General features: G+C 46.3%; 2 protein-coding genes and 1 non-coding gene across 3 annotated transcripts; 2 read left to right on the forward strand and 1 right to left on the reverse strand.

The window, feature by feature from the left end:
• Positions 1–1,358: 1,358 nt before the first annotated feature.
• Positions 1,359–14,701, reverse strand: LOC132808075 (zinc finger protein 664-like). The gene is made up of 3 exons (XM_060821982.1): positions 14,687–14,701; positions 1,851–2,051; positions 1,359–1,601 (listed from the first exon to the last, which is right to left on the reverse strand). Exons 1-3 carry the CDS (start codon positions 14,699–14,701, stop codon positions 1,359–1,361), a joined length of 459 nt encoding a protein of 152 aa, XP_060677965.1.
• trnan-guu (transfer RNA asparagine (anticodon GUU)) lies at positions 7,983–8,056 on the forward strand. The gene has a single exon. It is a non-coding gene; the product is annotated as a tRNA-Asn (tRNA).
• Positions 14,702–14,878: 177 nt separating the features above from the next.
• On the forward strand, positions 14,879–15,493 carry LOC132808080 (zinc finger protein 664-like). The gene has a single exon (XM_060821989.1). The coding sequence runs from the start codon at positions 14,879–14,881 to the stop codon at positions 15,491–15,493; it is 615 nt and encodes a 204-aa protein (XP_060677972.1).
• Positions 15,494–18,485: the final 2,992 nt, after the last annotated feature.

An 18,485-nucleotide genomic window follows, 5' to 3' on the forward strand; every position in this document is an offset into this window, starting at 1 on the left:
AGATGTACAGCACGGAAACAGACCCTTCGGTCCAACTCATCGATGCTGACAAGACATCCTAAATTAATTTGGTCCCATTTGTCAGTATTTGGCCCATGTCCTTCTTAACCCTTCCTGTTCATGTCCGAAACCAGATGCCTTCTAATTGGTATAATTGTACCAGCCTCTACTTTCTCTGGCAACTCATCCCATACACGCACTACCCTCTGCATGAAAACATTGCCCCTTACGTCCCTTTTAAATCTCTCACCCAGCCAAATAGCCTCTCCCTGCAGCTCAAACCCTCCAACACCCGGCAACATCCTGGTAATTTGTTTCTGATAAACAAGTCAATGTTTTGGGAAGAGCCCTTCTTCAGTCCTGAAGGAGGGGTAATACCGGAAACGCTAACTTCACCTCCTAATGCTACCTGGCTTGCTGCATTCTCCCAGCCTCCTGCTTGCTTACTTTGGATTCCAGCAACCGCAATTTATTTGTTTCTAACAAATGGCGGCGCAGACTCAGTTGGCTGAATGGCCTAATGTCTGCTCCAGTGGTCTTACCTTTCTGCGGATCGTTTCAGTGGGAACGTGCAGTCCCAGACTCCGAGGAGTGTCGCCAACTAGAAGCAAAGTTTATGGAATCACAGAATCCCTACAGAATGTAAACAGGCCCTTTGGCCCAACAAGGCAACACCAACCCTCCATAGAGTTACCCACCCAGACCCATTCTCTTAACCCTATTACTTTACATTTATTTGGAGAAAGTGAGGACTGCATATGCTGGAGATCAGAGTCGAGAGTGGTGCTTAAAAAGTACAGCAGATCACGCAGCATCCGAAGAGCAGGAGAATCAATGTTTCAGGAATCATTCCTGATGAAGGACTCATGCCCAAAACATCGATTCTCCTGCGCCTCAGATGCTGCCTGACCTGCTGTGCTTTTCCAGCACCACACTCTTGACCAGTCTACATTTACCCCTGACGAGTGCACCACACTTACATATCCCTGAACACTATGGACAATTTAGCTCGGCTAACTCACCCTAAATTGTACATCTTTGTATTGTGGGAGCAAACTGGAACACCCTAAGGAAACCCACGCAGTCAAGGCAGGACAACGTAAAAACTCCACACAGACAGTCACGCCAAGAGTAGTATCAAACCCGGTCCATGGCTCTATGAGGAAGCTGTGCAAACCACATACCGTGGGGTTGCAATTGGGGTGCGAGGCAATGTGCAGTCCAGAAATTTTCATTTTTAAAAAGTCCACCAACTTTCCCACTGCACCCATTGTCAGACTGGGGCAGAAGGTTTAGTCCACAGTAGTGTCACTGGCGGAATCTGATTGTTGGGAGCACCGGTGCCACCGCTGGTGTGTTCACAAGTTGCTGGAATATGTGAACCTCTTGCCACACTCAGGGCAGCTGAGTGGCCTCTCCTCTGTATGGCCCCGCTGGTGGGTCAGCAGAGCACAAGAATTGCTGAAGCCCTTCATGCACTCAGGGCAATTGAACAGCCACTCTCCCGTGTGGACCCTCCGGTGGGTCAGTATGTTGGAGGAGCGGTTAAAGCGTTTCTCGCACTCTGGGCAGGAGAACGGTCTCTCCCCCGTGTGGACCCGCTGGTGGGGCCACGAGGTTGTAGGAGACAGCAAAGCCCTTCCTGCACACTAAGCAGGAGAACGGCTTCTCCCCCGGGTGGACGGGCCGGTGGGTCAGCATTTGGGAGGGCTGGGTAAAGCCCTCCCCACACTCATGGCAGGCAAATGGCCTCTCCCCAGTGTGGACCCGCTGGTGCCTCAGCAGGGCAGAGGAATCGCTAAAGGCCTTCCCGCACTCGGGGCAACTGAATGGCCTACCCCCATGTGGACCCGCTGGTGCTTCAGTCGGTCAGAGGATTTGCTGAAGGCCTTCACACAATTAAAGCAGGGGAAGGGTCTCTCCCCGGTGTGGACACGCTGGTGTGCCAGCAAGTGGGAGGAGTGGGTGAAGCTGTTCCCGCACTGGGGGCAGGAGAATGGTCTCTCCCTGGTGTGACTGCGCTGATGAATTTTCAGGGGTCTCCTGCGCACCTGTATAGGAAAAACAAACCTACCCAGGTAAGTTTGCGCTACAGCAGCTTCCGGGTCCGCTCCGCGCTTTTTAAAAAAAACTTTTAAATTTAAACCGCTAAACAAACGTGACCGTGTCTACAAACAGACACTGCAAAACAGCCCTTACCTGCTCTGCGGAGAGAGTGAGGATTGTTCACTCGTGTGTGGGTGTTGGGATGATTGCTTCTGCGGTTAAGTATTTGGTTTGCGTGTGTTGTTTTCCTGTCGACGCTCGTTTGAAGTTCCCCATTGACTGTTCGCTCTACTGTGACATCTAGGAATGGCACTTTGTTGTTGTCCTCCTCCTCTTCAAACCAGGAGCCCCCCTCAGGCCACAGTCTCACCACTTGGAACACCAATATACAGACTAGTCAAAGACCTCCACTGAAAACGAAAACACCAAGTCGAAGACTCACGCCACTCCAGTTACTCCATCCAAGAATTTTTGAACACCAAAGACAACAAGATAAAAGAGGATGGAATAATACTGTCCTTTGACATACAGCCCTGTTCACATCCATTAACATCAACGTGACCAAAGAAAACTGAAGACACTACTTGACGAACCAAAGACACAAACACCAAACAGCACCAACGTCATCAGCAAAGATAACACTGTCAAGCTCGTGGAGCTGTGCCTTAGCTCCCACTTCCTATTCAGTAACAAGACTAACAAACAAATCAACGGAGCACCCATGAAACCACCGATATCAGGATTCCTAACAGAAGGAATAATGCAGAGATAATGGAACAACTTAGAGGAAACCTACAACGCCATCAACAATCTCCTTACTGGCATAAAATTCACAAAAGAGGAGAACAACAACAAAGTGTTGTTGTTCTAGATGTCACAGTAGAGCGAACAGTCAATGGTAAATTCAAAACAGCGTCTACAGGAAAACAATACATGCGAACCAAGTCCTTAAGCTGCAGAAGCAATATCCCAACGCATACAAACAAACCTGCATCAGGATGTTATTTTAACGAGCTACTTCACACGGCAGCACCTAAGAACGACGAAGATCAATAAGCAACTGCACAGCGCATTTGAGAATAATGGATGGCCCGTAAACCCGCTGAAAACCGCTTCTCTGACCGGGAATCGAACCCGGGCCGCGGAAGTGAAAGCGGCGAATCCTAACCACTAGACGACCAGGGAGACATACATCCTTACTTTTTACTTTTACTGAAAATGGCCTCGCTGCCCGGGAATCAAATCCGGGCTGCGGTAGTAAGAAGACTTTCACCGGTACATCCATCAATGTAATTTTTTTGTATCCATTGCTCCCGATGCGATCTCTATAACATTGGGGAGACTGGAGAGTCAAGTCACATCTCTGGGACTCTCCTGCGCGCCTTTATAGGAAAAACAACCTACCCAGGTAAGTTTGCGCTACACCAGCTTCCGGGTCTGCTCCGCGCTTTTTCTAAAAAAAACCTATAATTTAAACCGTCAAACAAACGTGACCGTGTCTACAAACAGACACTGCCAAACAGCCCTTACCTGCTCCGCGGAGAGAGTGAGGATTGTTCACTCGTTTGTGGGTGTTGGGATGATTGCTTCTGCGGTTAAGTATTTGGTTTGTGTGTGTTGTTTTTCTGTAGACGCTAGTTTGAAGTTCCCCATTGACTGTTCGCTCTACTGTGACATCTAAGAATAGCACTTTGTTGCTGTTCTCCTTCTCTTCAAACCAGGAGTCCCCCTCAAGCCACAGTCTCACCACTTGGAACACCAATATACAGACTAGTCAAAGACCTCCACTGAAAACGAAAACACCAAGTTGAAGATTCCCGCCACTCCAGTTACTCCATCCAAGAATTCTTGAACACCAAAGACACCAAGATAGAAGAGAATGGAATAATGCTGTCCTTTGACATACAGCCCTGTTCACATCCATTAACATCAACGTGACCAAAGAACTCTGAAGACACTACTTGAAGAACCAAAGACACAAACACGAAACAGCACCGAAATCATCAGCAAAGATAACACTGTCAAGCTCGTGGAGCTGTGCCTTAGCTCCCACTTCCTATTCAGTAACAAGACTAACAAACAAATCAACGGAACACCCATGAAACCACCAATACCAGGATTCCTAACAGAAGCAATAATGCAGAGATAATGGAACAACTTAGAGGTAACCTACAACACCATTAAAATCTCCTTACTGGCATAAAATTCACAAAAGAGGAGAACAACAACGAAGTGCTGTTGTTCTAGATGTCACAGTAGAGCGAACAGTCAATGGTAAATTCAAAACAGCGTCTTCAGGAAAACAACACGCGCGAACCAAGTATTTAAGCTGCAGAAGCAATCATCCCAACAAATCTGCATCAGGATGCTATTTCAACGAGCCATTTCACCCTGTCCAGGACATGCAGGTCCTGGGCCTCCTCCATCGCCGCTCCCTCCCCACCCGGTGCCTGGAGGAAGAACCCCTCATCTTCCACTTCGGATAACTTCAACCCCTGGACATCAATGTGGACTTTACCAGTTTCCTCATGTTCCCTCCCCCCACCTTACCTCAGGTCCAACCTTACAGCTAACCTGTCCTACCTGCCAATCTCCCTGACCACCTATCCGCTCCACCCTTCTCTCTGAACTCTCACCTTCATCCCCTCCTCCATTCATCTATTGTACTCTTCGCTACCTTCGGCCCAGCACCCCCTCAATTTATTCCTCCACCCTGGAGACGTCCTGTCGCTGATGAAGTTTTATTGCCCAAAACGTCGATTTTCCTGCTCCTCGGAAGCTGTCTGAGCTGCTGTGCTTTTCCAGCACCACTCTGATCTTAACTCTGGTTTCCAGCATCTCCAGTCCTCACTTTTGCCTACACAATAAACCCAGTGTGCCGATTTCACATCAACAAACTGACACAACGTCTGCAGAAACCCTAGCCACATTACTTTACATTAAAGACATCTGGGAAATGATGTCCAGACAACTCAACCCTCTCAGCATCATGGTAGCCCACAAATCTACCAACGCACTTAAACAGCTGCTAATGAACCTGAAATACCTGATAAAAACAACCCGCAAACGCATGTTATTCCCAAAATACCATCCAAGAAAATATATGCATGAACTCTGCCGCACAGTTCTCTGTGGCAAGAAATGCTGGGATGAGATAATAAAGATTTTTTTTCAGCCAAAACGAATCGGCACTGACTGGACAGCCGTTTAAAATAAACGCTGTCAGCCCAGGATAGAAGATCCGAAGGGATGAGCAGTTTTCTTATTTTTTGAAGATTTACAAAGCTGAGACTGGGTTTTGGTGTTTGTTACCTTTCCATTCCCAGGAGCCGCAGTGGTTGGGGCGGTGAGTTGGGGAAAGTGAAATGTGCTCGTGAGCAGCGTGTGGGGCTATTTCAGCTTCCCCTCATCTGACAACGCTGTGACTTGACTGATGTTCTCAGGAACACTGACTGACGCGAGACAGTGAAAAGAGTCTTGTTCCTGCAGATCAGGAATTCAAACAGTATACCGGCTTCAGGACAATGAGAAAGATTAATTGGGGTGTGTGAAGAAGCTGTGAGCTGCATTTCAAACAGGCAGGTGGAGACAGATGCGTCAACCATTGCGCCCGGCCCTGTGCGTGCCTGACGCTGCCATGCTGCAGAATTCTGACGTTAACACGGACATGTGCAGCAATGGGAACAGTCACAAGGTCAACAACCAAAGATAATCAGCGTCACTGATTCCCTTCCACAGTCCCAACTTTGTGAAACAGTATCTTTCACTGACAAATAAAACACCCTTGTCCTCAGGTGCCTGCTTCATTTCGATCTCGATTTCCAGCCCCTCACTGTTCAAGTCTCATTTCCAAACACTTGGCACATAGCCTCAAAAGCAGCTCTGCGGGTATCTGCTTGTTCCACCCTGACAGGCAGTGGGTTGCAGATTCCCGACCAGTCCCAATGTGATTGAAATATTTCAACTCCTCCACTGATTTGTATCTTAAAAAACCGTGGAGCAATCTCCCTTTCCTTTTGACGACGTTTCTCAACTGTAGTCGGCAGGGTGCACACCTGCGTGGGGAAACCACAATGGATTTCATGTCCATCGCATTAACCACTCGGCCCACCAATACAGAACCACACTGACAGCTTCATTTCCTAGGTCTCTCTGCCTGTGGAGCTGAGAAAGAGTGAATCATTGCAGAGTTTGTTTGAAACCAATCACTTCACAGGTTTCGAAAGTGTTAAATATCTGCACATGGCGAGTCTGGATGTTTCATCCCGAAAGATGAAATGGACATTCAGTTAAAAACAACAACAGAAATTGCAGGAGCAACTCAGCAGGTCAGGCAGCATCCGTGGAAAGAGAATCAGAGACAACATTTCAGAACTTTTTTTGCCTTCCCCAGGTACAGCCAAACCCGCTGAGTTTCTCCAGCAGTTTCTGTTTCTGTCTTGGATTCTCAGCATCCGTAGTCCTTTACGTTAGAAATTCAATCAGTTCAGAAACTCCTTTGTCCTTCCTCAGTGGAGAAGATTTCCGTTTGGGAAACATTTTCCTGACACCATTAAAAACGCGAAATTCGCAGCGGTAGGAGCGAGGAACACACAACACCCTGTCCCTCGCTGGTCTGGAACCACCAGCCTTTCGATTAACAGCCGAACGCACTGATTTATTGAGCCACAGAGACAGAATTGGACGCCCCACCCCCGCAGTCTGTTTGAGGAAGCTACTGTTCAATTCATAATTCAGCCTGCCCCGCCCAGAATTACCATTGTCTTCTATTAGTTTTACTTTTCCATAATAAAGCCTTGGACATTCACTGTGGAGCCACCGGGGATAGTCTGATCCCACCACCTGCAGGCACATCCATGTCACAAGGAACTATCCCACCTACACCGGGGCCATCGCCCTCCGAGCGTTTCAGTGTTTTGCCTCTTACCGAATTTTCTCATTGACCCCCAGCTGTGAAGGGGTTTGAATTCCTGATATGCAGAGAATTCTTTCAATGTCTCAGATCAGTTCATGTCCTGAGAATATCAGAGTCAATCTCCCGGCCTCTTAAACAAGTGGACGGTGTCTGGACTGTCTCTGCTCAGTCGGACAGTTCATCCTTCATTCTCCTCTAATTCCACTTCCCAAAGAGTTTCTAAAGCTTCACAAAGCTGGAGACTGGGATTTCTCTTTTACTTCCTGAAAATTATTCCACCTGCTAACTGACAATATTCTGCCAAAATCTCCTCCCTATTGTAACACTTGCATCATGTCCAGGGATGAGGAATTTCCATTTTGTTGAGACATTCCCAATTTGGGAATGTTCTCTTTGAAACAAAGAAGGTTAACTGGAGATTTCTAGGGGCTGTTGGCAATGATGGGAGAAGAAGTGGTGGGACTGGGCAGGTTAATGATCAGAAGAACCTATTACCACTGACCAGGATCAGTTACCAGAGGACAGGGTTTGAAGTTCTTTAATGGAAAGCAACATTTGTGTAGAACAAGCACAGCGAATACTGCAGAAAGCCAACGGGTCGAGCAGCATCTGTGGAAAGGTAAACAAAGCCGATGTTTTGAGTGTGCTACGGTTTTTGTTCAGAACTCAGTGATTTGCCTCTTCCCGAATTTGGTCCAGGTCTGTTTCTCAATTGGCAAACACATGGCAAGTGCAGTGCTGCAATGTGGCTCGGGGCCAATGAGAAAATTTGGTAAGAGGCAAAACACTGAAAGGCTCGGAGGGCAATGGCCCCGATGTAGGAGAGCTAATTCCTCGTGACATGGATGTGCCTGCAGATGGTGGGATCAGACTGTCCACATGTCTCCACAATGAATGTCCAAGGCTTTATTATGGAAAAGAAAAACTGAAAGAAGACAAAGGTAATTCTGGGCGGGGCAAGTTGAATTATGAATTGAATAGTAGCTTCCTCAAAGAGACTGCGGGGCTAGTGCTGGTACCTGTCTCTGTGGCGTAATTGGTCAGCGCGTTTGGCTGTTAACCAAAAGGTTGGTTGTTCGAAACCACCCAGGGATGGAGTGTTTGGATTTTTTTAAAAACAAAATCAGTGAATTGTTTAAATGGTGATATATTGGAATGTGGAGAAAGTGAGGACAAGAGGTGAAAGTCGAAAAATGTGGCATTGGAAAAGCGCAATAGATCAGGCAGCATCTGAGGAGCAGGACAGTGAGTTTTGGGCACCAGCCCTTCACCAGGAATGATGTAAGGATGTACAAAGGGGTCTCAGAGACCCTCCAGTCAATGCCAGTTGTCGGGCAGATGCAGCAGGCAATGAGCAAGGCAAGTGATATATTACGAAGAGTAATTGAGTTCAGAAGTGGGGTCATTGAACATATTCAAGGCTAAGTTCATCTGAGTTTTGAACAACAAAGAAGTGGATGGTTTTGGGGGGAGGTAAGAAAATGGTTCTAAGGCTAGTACAGGTCAGTCACAGAGTCAGACAGCACTGAACAGACCCTTCATCCATGCTGAGTATATCCTCAAACTAAACTCCATGCTGAGTATATCCTCAAACTAAACTCGTCCCACCTACCAGTGTTTGACCCATAAACCTTCGAATTTTTCATATTCATGTACTTGTCCAAATGTCTTTTAAACGTTGTAACTGTGCATGTATAAAATCATGAAGGGCATGGATATGATAAATAGACAAAGTCTTTTCCCTGGGGTTGGGGAATCCAGAACGAGAGAGCATGGGTTTAGCGTTAGAGGGGAAAGATGCAAAAAAGATCTAAGGGGCATCTTTTTCACGCAGAGGATGGTGCGTTTTTTGAATGAACTGCCAGGGGAAGTGGTGAAGTCTAGTACGATTGCAACATTTAAAAGGCATTTGGCGAGGTATATGAATAGTAAAGATTTGGAGGGATATGGGGCCGTGTGCTGTCAGGTGGGACAAGATTGGGTTGGGATAGTTGGTCGGCATGGACAAGTTGGACCAAACAGTTTGTTTCTGTGCTGTACATCTTTATGACTCGATGACTTTCTCTGGTCATTCATTCTGCAGTCAGACCACTCTCTTAAAAAAAAACCCTTGTCCTGTCTTTATAAAATCTTTCTCTACTCACCTCAAAATATTTGCTTCCCTGATCCTGAAACCCCCAGCTGAGGGAAAGGACACCTGTTGTTCACCTCATCCGTATCCCTCATGATTTTATAATCCTCGACAAGGTCACCTCTCAATCTCCTATGTTCCAGTGAGAAAAGTTCCAGCCTATCCACCCTAGATGTAGGTATATTCATATCCAGTTATGACGTGTTCAATGCTGGTGCAGGCTGGAAAGATCATGTGGTTTACTCCTGCTCCCAATTAATCCTGGCTGTTGCATTTCTCAGCCCCATTCTCCCAATTTCTCCCCGCAACTCTCAACCTCTGATACTCCATCCCAGTGTTAAACATACTCAGTGACCTGGCCTCCACAGCTTTCTGTGACAATTAATTCCATAGATTCACCACCCTCTGGCTAAAGAAATTTCTCCTAATCCCCATTCTCCCTTTATGCTGAGGCTATGCCCATGGGTATTAGTCTCTCCTCCCAATGAAAACATCTTCCCAATGTCCACTCTGTCCAGGCTGTTCAATATTCTGTACGTTTCAGTTAGATCCCCCCGAGTGTGGGCCTATTAATCAGCATGAACCAGACCCTTCAGGATGAGGACAGCAGGGATTAGGTTCAACAAAGTGAGAATGGAGGGAGAGTGAGTAGGATGGAGATTTTCAGCTTTGAGGGAATAAGAGAGGAAAGAAAGTTTGACATAAATTGCAATTGATCAGATGAGCCGATGGCCAAGGAGTGGCGGATGGAGTTTAATTTAGACAAATATGAGCTGTTGCATTTTGATGAAGCAAATCAGGGCAGGACCTATGTGGTTAATGGTAAATTCCTGGGGAGTGTTGATGAACAAAGAAACCTTGCAAAGCAGGTTCATAGTTCCTTGAAAGTGGAGTTGCAAGTAGATAGGATAGCAAGGAAGGCGTTGGTACGCTTTCCTTTCTTGGTCAGAACACTGAGTTATAGGAGTTTGGAGGTAACGTTGTGGATGCACAGGACACTGGAAAGGCCACTTTTGGAATACCGCGCTCAGTTCTGGTTTCCCTGCTGTCGGAAAGGTGTTATGCTGTCGGAAAGGTGTTATGAAAAGTGAAAGGGTTCGGAAAAGATTTAGGAAGTTGTTGCCAGAGTTAGAGGGTTTGAGCTACAGGGAGAGGCTGAATCGGCTGGGGCTGTATTCCCTGGAGCGTCTGTGACCATTCGAAGTTAATAAGGGGCATGTATAGGGTGAATAACGGAGATCGTTTCCCCAGGATATGGGAGTGCTAAAGTAGAGAGTATAAGTTTGAGGTGAGGGGAGGGGGGTGGAAGACTTTAAACGGACCTGAGGGGCAGCATTTTCATGCAGAGGATGATGTGTGCATGGAACGTGCTGCCAGAGGAAATGGTGGAGGCTGGTACAATTACAATATTTAAAGGCATCTGGATGGGTATATGAATAAGAAGGGTTTAGAGGGTTATGGGCCAAATGCTGGCAAATGGGACGAGATTAATTTTGGATATCTGTTTCGCACAGACGAGTTGGACGAAGGGTCTGTTTTCGTACTGCATGACTCTAATGATCTTTGGTGAAAGCAAAAATGTCGCTGTGAAGAGTGGACTTTCAGAAGCAGCTTTCAAAGATGTTTTGCCCTTACAAGGAGCATAAATCTTCATTTTTTTTTGTAAGATAGCAGCTGAGTGAGTGACATCCAGGACTTTGTTAGAAAGTGGGAATTCATTGCACTGTGGGGATGTAGTGTTTTAAGGTTTACCGGCAGTAAGTACAGTGTGCTGAGCGGGGAGCCTAGTGAAGGGTTAGGTCGGTTTTTGTTTAAACTGCTCATTTCTGTCAGGCTCCAACATTGCATTTCCAATGCTGTCAATCAGAAGGTGCAGTGAATCAGTAACTGGTATCGTTAGAAGCCTTACTATTTTCAGTACTGCAGGTATTGCATTGTTTCATCAGCACTGTAAAGGTCGCTGGCAGCAGTGGGAGGTGTGGGCTGTATTCACTAGAAATGATTAAGCATTTAGATAATACACATACAAGAGGGCAGGGTGGGATTTGTCTTTCGATTTGTGGAAGATGGGGCATTCTGGGTGCTGTGATCTGGGGCAAACATAACTGCAGTATATCATTGAATCCCTACAGTGTGGAAGCAGGCCATTCAGGCCATCGAGTCCACACGGAGCCCTCCAAAAATACACCAACGAGACACACCTCCCAACCATTCCACCATCACCATCCCATCAGGTCTTTTCTGCTGGCGGTTGAGACTGGGCTGCAAGATTAGGGGGGAGTAGAATTCGGACAGAAATGAGGAGGAGCTGGTTTTCCCAGAGGTCGGTGCATCTATGGAATTCTGTGCCCAAGGAAGCAGTAAAAGCAGCTTCATTAAGACACTGTTGCATGGGTTTTTGCGTGGTAGGGGAATTAAGTGTAGTTGGGATAATGCAAGTAGGAGGAGCTGAGGTGATTGATAGATCAGCCATGATTTTAATGAATGGCGGAGCAGGGTCGATGGGCCAAATGGCCTACTGCTTCTATTACTTTGAAACGATAACCCTACGTTTCCCATGTCTAACCCACCTAACCTGCACAACCCTGGACACTGGGCAATTTAACATGGCGAATCCAAATCAAGGCCGGTGAGAAATGGAGTGATGTGGAAAATAAACATCAGAGAATGAGAGAAAGGGACAAGGAGAATAAATGTACTAGCAATCAAAACTGGATTCTAACCATCACAAAAATTAAAACTAAAAGCTCAGTATGTGAATGTGTGCTGCATTGTACCAAAAGCGAATTAATTGACTGCACATGTTGAAGAGAATAATTCTGATCTGAGACTCCTTACAGAGATATCGCTTCAGAATGATAAGGATTGGATCCGGAATATCGAGGTGATACGTGGCATCCAAGACGAGTGGGAAGCTCAGTAACGGTAGAGGATGGGCACTGCTAATCAAAACACTGATAACACGGTAGTCTGATGTCAGCTCGGATGTCAGGTCCTGATTTCTCTGTCAGCTGATCTCCCTGTTCCCACAGAGCTGGATGTTGTCTGTTCTCAGCTCTGCTTGATTTCTGCTGAAGCTTTGACCCACTTTTACACCTTCTGGGGCAATAAAATATTCTGAGCCTCCTGAAAATGACACCTTATCTATACCTCTCCTGATTTTAAAAACCTCTATAAAGTTATCTGTCAACTTGCTAGGCTCCGTTGGAAAAATGTCCCAGCTTCTTCTTAACTCAAACCCTCCATTCCCAGCAACATCCTGGTAAAGTAGGGAATAAGGAATTGTATCAAATCACATAAATGTACTGTCTGAAACAATCTGGCTGTGTTCTTGCCTGAGATATTGAGAGTCCCTGGTGTAAGTAATTACGAATGCAATTATTTTGGTCACAGAATTGGGCAATCATTTTGCAACAAAGTGATCTACTCTGATAAGGAGGTAGTGGTCATTTCTACGGTAAGTGAACAGTTTGTTGATCAGGGAGATGAAGTTCCAAACACTTGGGAAGAGCAAGAAATGACTGTGATAAATAAGACAAAGAACTGTGGATGCTGGAAATCTGAAACAAAAACTGAGAACACTGGAAAAAACTCAGCAGGACTGGAAGCATCTGTGGAGAGAAAGCAGAGTTAAAGTTTCGAGTCCAACAACTCCTCTTCAGGATTCTGAAATAGTTTGTGAGAACCCCTTAAGTCATCTGCCCAGCTTTAAGACCATAATATACAGGAGCAGGATGAGGCCATTTGGCCCATCGAGTCTGCTCCACCTGTCGATCACGGCTGATATGTTTCTCCATCCCATTCTGCTGCCGTCTCCTCATAACCCTTGACCCCTTCCTAATCAAGAACCAATCTCTGTATTAAATGCCCTCAATGACTTGGCATCCTCAACCCTTCTCCGAGTGGAAACATCATCTCTACATCCACACTATCCAGTCATAGAGTAGCACAGCGCTGCCTGACCAACTGTGATCTCCATCATTGGTTGTTTTCAAGAAGCATTCCAGCATCTACAGCAACGCACTTCTAAAGTTTGTACCCAGTTGGTTAGCTCTCCCGAGATCCCGTGAGATTTATCCTGACTCAACAACCCACTGTGTGGTACAATTAACAAAGGTCCCAGTCCCCACCTCGTTCTGCCCACAGTAGTAGCACGATAGCTCAGTGATTAGCACTGCCTCATAGTACCAAGGACCCGTGTTCGATTCCAGGCTTGGGGCGACTGTCTGTTTGGAGTCTGCACGTTCTCCCCGCCGTGTCTGCGTGGGTTTCCTCCGGGTGCTCTGGTTTACTCCCAAAATCTAAAAATGTTCTGGTGAGTTGGCCGAACTAAACGGGCCCTCTGTGTGCATTAGTCAGGAGTAAATGTGGAATAATGGGATAGAGGAATGTGTCTGGATGGGTTACACTTTGGACAGGCAGTGTGGACTTGTTGGGCTGAATGGCGTATTTCCACATTGTAGGACTTCTACGTGGCATTTCCCCAACTCCAGAATCTCAGAGCTCTTGGCTTTTCCCATGGACAGTGTGGGGGGAGGGAAACAGTGTTTTACACGGGAGGAAGGTTTGGTGAGTGTGAAGCTACAACTAAACGTAGTGCATTACTTGAGCTGTTTCCCCGGTATACCAGAGGCTGCGGGTTGACCTTACAGACGTTAATCGAATCATGAGAGGCAAGCATAGGGTAAATAGACAAGGTCATTTCCCAGAGATGGGAGAAGTCCAGAAAAGGTGGGTAATATGTTTGGTGTAAGGGAGGCAAGTGTAAGGAATGATCTGCCGGAGGAAGTGATGGGTGTAGTTCCAATTATAACATTTAAAAGGCAGTTGGATGGGTATATGAATAGGAAGAGTTCAGAGGGATATGGGCCAAGTACTGGTAAATGAGACGAGATTAATTTAGGCTATCTGGTCGGCACAGATGAGTTAGACTGAAGGACCTGTTTTTGTGCTGTGTATCTCTATGACCCTGGCTTGCTTGTAATGTTTGCCATGCCTGTATGTTCAGTTTCTGTCTGGTGTCGGTGATATCTCATTTCCTCCAGCTCCCCACTTCCACCTCCCCAGATGTTAACCATTTCGTGTCTGGTGGTTTCTCAAGAAGCTTCATTGAAGGTTCATCCTGAATTGACTTTTTTTTTGCTTCCCAAAAGCAGACTTACTCGCTCCTAGATGTCGTGAAAGATGCCAAAATTCAGAGATGCCTATCTTGATGTTTTCACTTTTCGGTCTCTGTAAATTCCTGAATCAGTACCATCGGGAGAATTAGTTTGAGCGGAGTGAGAATAGAGGGGTGAGAGAGGGTGGGATGGTGCTTTAAATGTTTTGGAAAAAGAAAAGAATCTTTAGCGGAAAGTAGAATTGCTTGTTTGGAATTTCTAACCTGGACTGACAGTGATGATTTTTGTAATCTCTTTTTACAGATTATTTGAAGATCTGAAGACAGAAGTTTCAAAATCAATAGCTGAAGGGCTTTGCCTGAAACATTGACTCTACTGCTCCTCAGATGCTGCCTGATCTGCTGTGCTTTTCCAGCATTGCACTTTGACTGTGACTCTGACTCTCCAGTCCTCAATTTCACGTCAGTGTCTGACAGTCACTGAATCCATCGGTACTATAACAATTTTCGACTCTGATTCTGTGAGAAGGAACCAAGCTTTTTGGTTCCTGTTTCAGTACGTTTTCAGCATCAGTGAGACTGGAAGAGAGACCCGACTGTTGCAACATTCTGATTGTGGAGCCAGAAAACGTTATACAGACTGGGAAGAGGAATTCACGGCAGGGAGATGCTGTACTCGCGTTTGTGTGCAGCTGAAGCTTTGGTCATGGAGAAAGCCAAGGAATCCCGTCCCTTGGAGAAGCCATGGAAGTGTGGCGACTGTGGGAAAAGCTTCTGTTTCCCTTCTGACCTGGAGATTCATGGGCGCAGTCACACCAGGGAGAGGCCGATCTCCTGCCCTGAGTGCGGGACGGGCTTCAGCAATTCCTGCCACCTGCTGGGCCGTCAGCGGGTCCACATTTGGGAGAGACCCTTCAGCTGCCCTGAGTGCGGGAAGGCCTTCAGCAATTCTTCTGTACTGCAGAGGCACCAGCGGGTCCACACGAGCAACAGGCGTTTCCCCTGCCCCGAGTGTGGAAAGAGCTTCAGCAATTCCTCCTGCCTGTTGAAGCACCAGGGGGTCCACACGGGAGAGAGGCCCATCAGATGTCCCAAGTGCTGCAAGATCTTCAGCAGTTCCTCCATTCTGCAGAGGCACCAGCGGGTCCACACAGGCGAGAGGCCATTCGCCTGCCCCGAAAGCAGGAAGGTATTCAGCTATTCTTCCGTCCTGCTGACCCACCGCCGTGTCCACATGTTGGAGAAAACCCTTCAGCTGCTCCAAGTGCGGAAAGGCCTTTAATGATACCTCTGCCCTGCTGAGGCACTAGCGGGTCCACACCGAGGATAGGCCATTCTCCTGTCTGAAGTGCGGGAAGGGTTTACCCAGGCATCCCACCTTCGGGTCCATACGGGGGGAGGCCCTTACTCTGCCCAGAGTTCGGGAAGACCTTCTGCAATTCCTCCCTCCTGCTGAGACACAGGCGGGGCCACACCGGAGAGAGGCCGTTCACCTACCCCAAGTGCAGGCGGAGGTTCTCATCATTCTGCACCTTGCAGAAGCACCAGCGGGCACCCCAGTGCTCCCAACAATCTGATTCTGCTGGTGAAACTGCTGTGGGTCACTGCAAGGACTGACCCCCTGCCCAATCTGACAGTGCTTATAATGGGAGAGTTGGTCGGATTTTTTTAGTTTTATGCTGTCGTGCTCCCCCACCCCGCAACTTTGCTTCCAGTGGGCGTTGCTGCTCATTGAGACCAGGAGCTGTTCTCTCTAGTTTTTTTTTCTGTCCAGTTAAAGAATTATTGGCTCTGTCAGGGAACTAGCCCCAGTCTGTAAGAAATAGCTGAATGCTTCAGAGTGTCGATTCGCATTCAGCAGTGACTTTGAAATTAAATTTATGGTTATGTGCCTGTGAACAACTCATTGTCGAAGGATTGCCCAACGGCTTGGCAATCCAGTGTTGGAAACTGCTTGAATTGATAATTTTTAAAATTCTCTTCCTTAATTTATGCCTTAAGTTTCTGTCTATGAGATGGTGTGGGACTTGATCAAGGGGCTTAAATCATTGCTATTAACTGGATTATCATGTTTAATTTTGCCCTAGTAAATTTGTGGTATTCATAATTGTTTGTTTTTGTTTAAATTATAATTCTGGTGTGCAAGATCTGTTCATCAAGTGTGGTTCTCTTGATGAAACTGCTGTGGGTCACTCCCAGGACTGAGCCCCTGTGCATTCTGACAGTGTGTGTTGCAGTGGGAGAGTCAGTGATCTTTTTTGATTTATGCCCTTGCCTCGCCTTGCCCCGCCGCCAACTTTGCTTCCATTAGGCATTGCTGCTTGTTGAGTCCAGGCACTGTTCTCTCTTGATTCTACTGTCCAGTTAAAGAATTGTTGGCTCTTTCTGGGAATGAATCCCAGCCTGTAAGAAATAGCTAAATACTTTGGGGTGTCTATTCACATTCAGTAGCGGCCTTTAAATTAGATTTTCAGTTACGTATCTGTGAAAAACTCATAGTCCAAGGATTGCACGAAGGCTTGGCAATCCATTGTTGGAAACTGTTTCTTTGAATTGGTAAGTTTAAAAAAAATCTTTCTTAATTTGCCGCTTAAGTTTCTGTCTCTGAGATGGTGGGGGACTTGATCAAAGGATTTAAATCATTGCTACTAATTAGATTATCTTCTTTAAATTTGCCCTGGAAAAGTACCGTGTTTAAATTACAATGTTGGGTTTTTGTTTAAATTATTATGTTGATGTGCAAGGTCTGTTCTTCATCAAGTCTGGTTAAGAACAGTTGAGAAATGGAGGGACGTTGCATGTTTTAATTTCACTCTGTTGTGAATCTGGTGACAGTGACATTCATTTGTATTAGGTTGCTTACCCTTAGTTGTAATGTCTTCCAACCCAACTATTCACTGTGGTAGGAAGTTCCACAGTCTCACCACACTCTGAGGTTTTTCATGAAATTCTTAGTACACAATTGTAAGGGAAAAAGTTGACGAGGGCGGAATATAGGGTGTTAACTGCAAAAGCCAGGAAGACATTCGACAAAGTAAAACCATGACAATGTAGGGACAAATAAGGAACTTTGGCAGAAATGAAGAGGTCACACGTCAGAGTTCAAGATAATGGTCGTGACAAGAAGAAAAAGTACTCTGAAGATATTGGATATTGTAATTACACAAGTTTCGAGATGTTGTAGTTGGTTGAATACGATAACGTAAGAGATGAAATAACCAAAACCACGAATGTAATTGGATGTCGGTAACCATAAAGCAAGTGTACACTATTGATTGATATAGGTCAATTGCGTGCAAGTAGGCCATTCAGCACATCGAGTCAACATTGACTGACCATCCCACCCCAGACTCAGTTCGTTACCCTATCCCTGTAACCCTGCACCTCCCATGGTCAATCTACCCTCACCTGCATATCCTTTGGACTGTGGGAGGAGGCCAGAGCACCAGAGGAAACCCACGCAGACACAAGGGGAGAATGTGCAAACTCCTCACAGTCGGCCCGAGGGTGGGATCAAACCCAGGTCACTGATGCTGTGAGGCAGCAGTGCTCACCACCGTGCCACCACCACATGCTGCTCTCTAAAGAAGTGAATTTCAAAGACTCGGGAACACTTGAGAGAAAAATAAGACTCTCTTATCTGAAATGAGAGACTAGTCTCTGGGTGGAAGTGAGTGGACATTACATTTACATTAAGTCCTCTCCAGATGTTGTAAGGCTCCATAAGATCATCTGTTTCTTCTAAACTCAAACTGATACAAGCCCAGCCTGACATCCCCTTGTCCCCGATTATAAGTTGAGTAAATCAGCGACCCTCGACCTCACTGGCATGACACAGGATGCCCTCAATCTAAGTTGACCTTAACTGTCTAACCTCTTGACCCCCCACGCCACTATGTGCAACTCAGCCCTAAACGAGAGCAGGGGAACTGAACAGACAGTAGTGAGGTGGACATTGCATTCCCAGAGAATATTATTCAAGTGAATAAGTTGTTCAGCACTCATTCGGATCATTGCGGAGACAATGTTTCCTGTCATTTAAATATCTTTGATCTCAATAACAGTCTAGTTTTGTTGTACATTGTGTGTGTTTTATCTGTGTTTCACGACATGATTTTCTGTTGCTGTCATTCCCATTAGGGGGTGTGAATTCAGTTCCAGATAATATTCTCAGTTCTGAATTTTCCTTGAGGACTAGTGTAGAACGTACTCAGTGTCAGTCATAGTGGAAGACGCTCGACAGTTTATTTAACCCTTTGCTGTCATTGTCTTGG

The sequence above is a fragment of the Hemiscyllium ocellatum genome (assembly GCF_020745735.1).
Source record: "Hemiscyllium ocellatum isolate sHemOce1 chromosome 27 unlocalized genomic scaffold, sHemOce1.pat.X.cur. SUPER_27_unloc_30, whole genome shotgun sequence".
Lineage (NCBI taxonomy): Eukaryota > Metazoa > Chordata > Chondrichthyes > Orectolobiformes > Hemiscylliidae > Hemiscyllium > Hemiscyllium ocellatum.

What these genes read in the sequence shown, in the direction of transcription:
- LOC132808075 (XM_060821982.1), bottom strand. An exon ending in ACCGACTGAAGCACCAGCGG is followed by an intron (nt 1,602 to 1,850) that starts GTCCACATGGGG and finishes TGGCCCCACCAG; the next exon opens with CGGGTCCACACGGGGGAGAG.
- LOC132808080 (XM_060821989.1), top strand. Translation starts at nt 14,879, where the DNA reads ATGCTGTACTCGCGTTTGTGTGCAGCTGAAGCTTTGGTCATGGAGAAA.